General features: G+C 45.0%; 1 protein-coding gene across 5 annotated transcripts in view; it reads left to right on the top strand.

Annotated features, from left to right (window-relative positions):
- The window catches only part of phldb2b (pleckstrin homology-like domain, family B, member 2b), a 44,718-nt gene that overhangs the window by 3,046 nt on the left and 36,672 nt on the right, over positions 1–5,000 (top strand). For all 5 annotated transcript variants that reach the window (XM_030348997.1, XM_030348998.1, XM_030348999.1 and 2 more), the window contains exons 2-3: positions 3,394–3,450; positions 3,963–4,086. In XM_030348997.1, the coding sequence (XP_030204857.1) occupies positions 3,394–3,450; positions 3,963–4,086 (181 nt within the window). The remainder of the gene's footprint in view (positions 1–3,393; positions 3,451–3,962; positions 4,087–5,000) is intronic.

The following is a 5,000-nucleotide window of genomic DNA, read 5'->3' as shown; positions in this document are numbered from 1 at the left end:
ACACAACAACCTTAACACACACACTTCCATCTCATCTGTGCACCAGCTGAGATGGTCTCTTCACAATATTGCATCTGGGAGAGAGAGAGAGAGAGAGAGAGAGAGAGAGAGAGAGAGAGAGAGAGAGAGAGAGAGAGAGAGAGAGAGAGAGAGAGAGAGAGAGAGAGAGAGAGAGAGAGAGAGAGAGAGAGAGAGAGAGAGAGAGAGAGAGAGAGAGAGAGAGAGAGGGGGGGGGGGGTGAGAATAACTGAGAAAGTTACAGTTGAAGTCAGAAACTCATAAAACCAAGGAGAGGGAACAGTCTGTGGTTTCTAAGATCTTTTTATTTTTCTCTCTCTTTCTCTCTCTCACTCCTATTTCTCTTTCTCTCTCTCACTCCTATTTCTCTTTCTCTCTCTCTCTCTCTCTCTCTCTCTCTCTCTCTCTCTCTCTCTCTCTCTCTCTCTCTCTCTCTCTCTCTCTCTCTCTCTCTCTCTCTCTCTCTCTCTCTCTCTCCCTCCCTTCATCTGGTCCCTATCTCATCTGTTTTCCTCCCCATGTGTTCCTCCTTTCCTCTTCATTGTGCTTCCCTCTGTCTTTTTTGTTGGTCACTCTCTCTGCATCCTGCTCGACCACATCTTCACCAGCTTTCATTTCCCTTTTGCCTTTTCCCATACATATTCATGGTTTGTTATTTAACAAATTAAGACCTGTTGAATCGGACTACAGCAGAAGCATTATTGTGTTATAATTGTGCATCTGCTTGTGTATATCAGTTTGTGTGTGTGTGTTTGTGTGTCTGTGTGTGCGAACGTGTGCATGTGTGTGAGTGTGTGCACTTGTCCCTCCACAGGATCACCTCGTTGACTCTGGTATTTTGATCCATGAACCCCCTGATAGGATCCAGGTCACAGATAAGACCGGAGGTTGCAGAGTTCTGGAATGTGTGATCCCAGAACCTCAGAGGCCCTGCTTCATATCTTCTAACCCTCAGGGAAGGAGAAAGAGGGGGGGGGGGGGGGAGTGTGTGTGTGTGCGCGTGTGTGTGTGTGTGTGTGTGTGTGTGTGTGTGTGTGTGTGTGTGTGTGTGTGTGTGTGTGTGTGTGTGTGTGTGTGTGTGTGTGTGTGTGTGTGTGTGTGTGTGAGGGGGGTTAACACACTCCGGTGATCTTTAGATTCAGGGAGTGTGACAGGGGCCTAAAGGCTTGTCTGCACCTGCCCATAGTTCCTCACCTGGAGGAGAAGGAGGTGGAGGAGGGGGTGGTGGGGGTGGGGGTTGCTGGAGAACTATGGAGCATTGAAAGGCAGGGGGAGGGGATGGGGTTGAGGGGATGTGAGAAGTTGCGTGGCTGTAGATGTATTAGAAAGACTAGCCAACGTTAATAGAATAAGAGTAGAGGAGAAGAGGACGGTAAAAAGCAGATGAACGACTTTCTTTAGCAACATGGACTGTGAAAATGAATAGAAGCATATTGTAGAAAGTATGTGCTTCTTCGATAAAGCATGGAGGGACCTCTTGTGTGGGTCTGTCTTTCTCAAGCCACTGTTGCCAACACATTGCGTGTTTGCTTTGTCTACACCGTGATGAAAAGGTCCTTCAATCACTGAACAAATCTCTAAATGCCTGTGTGTGTGTGTGTGTGTGTGTGTGTGTGTGTGTGTGTGTGTGTGTGTGTGTGTGTGTGTGAGTGAGTGTGAGTGTGTGCGTGTGCGTGTGCGTGTGTGTCTGGAATGTAAAAAGCTCATATCAGTTTGATAATAAAATGAGCTGATGTGGGACTTGAAATGTTTGCGTTGAGACAGAGAACATGGTGGCATCTTGAGTGCACAGTGTGTCTCCGTGCCTTTTTTTGTGTGGGGGTGGGGGGAGTTAGGAAGTGACTGACTGAAGGGAGGAAGTAAACGCTGAATTAGAGGAAGTGAGGCAGAAGCTGACTTAGATTTCAGTTTCCTTTTCAGAGGAGAGCAGGGGAGGAGAGGTGATGCATATGGAATAGAGAAGAAATGATTAAGAGGTGTAAATGATAGAGGAAAGTATTACGAGGAAGACAACCAACAGAAACAGATTATAGAGTTTGAAAGTTAAGATCTGGGGTCGTTGAAAATCAAGCAGCACTTTCCAGACGTACTCACTGGAAGGAATCTGTTAAATATTAATAAAGTAATCAAAGCGTGATTTATTAACTTGAGTTACCTGGAAATAGGTGAATGTGCTTGAGAGTTTGGAGGGTTGTGATTAAACATAGTGTTTACCTATGGATAAGATAACAGGGAGAGGTGTAAACAAAGTCTGTGAATATGGAGTGAGGAATGAGGGGAAGTAAGAGGGAGAGAGCCAGAGGGAGAGGGTGGAGAGAGAAAGTAGAGAGACGGAGAGAGAGGGGTGGAGGAGAAGAGAGAGCAGAAGATGGGGAGAGAAAGAGAGAGAGAGGGGACGAGAGAGGGAGAGGGGAGGAGAGTGGGAAGAGAGAGAGGGAGGTAGTGGGGGAGGGAGAGGAAGGATAGCTGGTGGTAGGATATGTGGTTGGTGTGGTTTCCCATAAGCTCTATTCATGTCGGTTTTGGTTCATCCATCTGTGTGTGTGTGTGTGTGTGTGTGTGTGTGTGTGTGTGTGTGTGTGTGTGTGTGTGTGTGTGTGTGTGTGTGTGTGTGTGTGTGTGTGTGTGTGTGTGTGTGTGTGTGTGTGTGCGTGTGTGTGCGCATGTGTAAAAGTGAAGTTGGTTTGTTTTTGTCACACAGAATTATAGGGTTATGGGTGGATTGTCCTTGGCAACACACAGACACACACATCAATCTGGAGGTATTAGGGCCCATGTTTACTTTTTGTTTATCTACCATGTCTCCCTTCCTCTCTCTCACACACACACACAATCCTCTTGATTCTGAAAGTCTACTACTTGCTTGCAAAGATCATTTCTTTGTACAAATATTTGTATTTTTCCTATCCTTGTTTGTGCAGCTTGTAGTAGTAAAGATCTTAACATTTTGAAGCCAGGTGGAACAGATTGTAATGGCTGTCAACGTTTCTTCAAAGTTGCTAAAAGCACTCCTAAACCTACACACATGCACACGCTAACTCACTCACTCACTCAAACACAAACACACACACAGACAGAACTTTCATGCAACATTTGTGTGTGTGTGTGTGTGTGTGTGTGTGTGTGTGTGTGTGTGTGTGTGTGTGTGTGTGTGTGTGTGTGTGTGTGTGTGTGTGTGTGTGTGTGTGTGTGTGTGTGTGTGTGTGTGTGTGTGTGGGTTTATACGTTTCTCTTTTAGTGACACACTTAACCCCAGAACTCTTTCACAAGCCTAAGCAGCTGTGGACCGGATCATGGTTTATTTTTTACATAAAAAGTGTTTGATTCTGTAGGCTTTAATTCTATGTGTTTCTATCCCTTTTTTCTGTACAATAGGACTCTGAGATGCTATTTAAGCCAGAATCTGATCAAATGAGTCCAGTTGAACCTAAGGTTTGTAAAATAATATCATAACACACATCGACAGTAGCGACATCTAATTACACACTTATTTAATTAGCACTAACATTGGAGTCACAACCAAACCGGCTGTCTTTAGTCTTAACAATCTTTATAGTCTTTGTAGTCTTTATAATCATCTCTCTATACAATCTAAGAAGATATTTTCTTTGGTTATCACAGGTAAAAGAATTGTATACATGTATTTAGACCATTTAAAAATATCGAGACAAAGTTGTCACAGTGACACCAACAAAAGTCTCACAAATCAGTGGCAGACTAGCTCAAATGTGGGTTATCTGTTCGTTTTCTGTTGTTGGTCAATATTTGTTTTGACCACTCATATTGCTGGAGGCTTACAAATACAGTAAAAGAGATTGTGGCTGATGACTCGACTAAGGAGACCTCTAAAGTACAAACACAACGTTACAAAACACTGTTAATAATACAATGCAGTGCAACAATATATGCCTACAAACTGATGTTGTCATCTCCTTCCTCTCTAGTCCCCGCCCCTTGACATGATTGACACAGGGAAAGCATTGAAGGTACAAACAGCCATGCCCCATCTGGTGAGCCTCGGCAGCGGTAGGCTGAGTATAGCTATCACACTGCTGCCGCTTAACGAAGGTAACACACACACACACGCACACACACACACCACACAACTGTAGTATGATGGTATTTTCCCCTTGGTGTCATATGGGTATATTTGTGAATGTGCGGTGTCTTCGATGTCAACAACCCACAGCTGAAGCTTTTGCACACACAAACACTCAGACACTCATGTGCATAGACATACACATACGCACACACATACCCCAACACACACCCACACACACACACATGCACACAGGCACACATACCCAAACACACACACACACACACACATACCCAAACACACACACACACACACATGCACACAGGCACACATACCCAAACACACACACACACACACACACATGCACACAGGCACACATACCCAAACACACACACAATTACACACACACACACACACACACACACACACATACCCCCACACACACATACACACAGACACACACACACACACACACACACACACACACACACACACACACACACACACACACACACACACACACACACACAGGGCCACACATTGATCAGTGCCGCTGCAGGTGTTGCCTCATTACTATTCGTGGGAGCCAAGTCAACATGCCGACAGGCGCGTCCAGAGCAACAGGAACACAGGGAGAGAGAACCAGGCGGCCGATCAACCAGGCTCCAAAACGATACTCAAACAGATGTTGCCAACAAATAACAGATTAAACAGAAGTACAATTGGACCGACAGGCAAAGCCCCGTCGAACAACTGAGTGCTTTTCTCTTGGCTCGTTGCCGATGTTAATTAGTGCTAAAGGGAAAAGCAAAGGAAACATTTTCTCTCCTCAAAGAAACCACCAGAGAGAGACAAAGGAGTCCTTTTATTTTTTTTGTACCCGACAAGAGCCAATTGAGTGCTTGTGAAATAGTGTGTGTGTCGTCCTGGGAAACTATTCCTT

This window comes from Gadus morhua, chromosome 23 (genome assembly GCF_902167405.1).
Source record: "Gadus morhua chromosome 23, gadMor3.0, whole genome shotgun sequence".
Classification (NCBI taxonomy): Eukaryota; Metazoa; Chordata; class Actinopteri; order Gadiformes; family Gadidae; genus Gadus; species Gadus morhua.
Note: the sequence above shows the minus strand (reverse complement) of the source record. Positions and strands in the feature narration are given on the sequence as shown.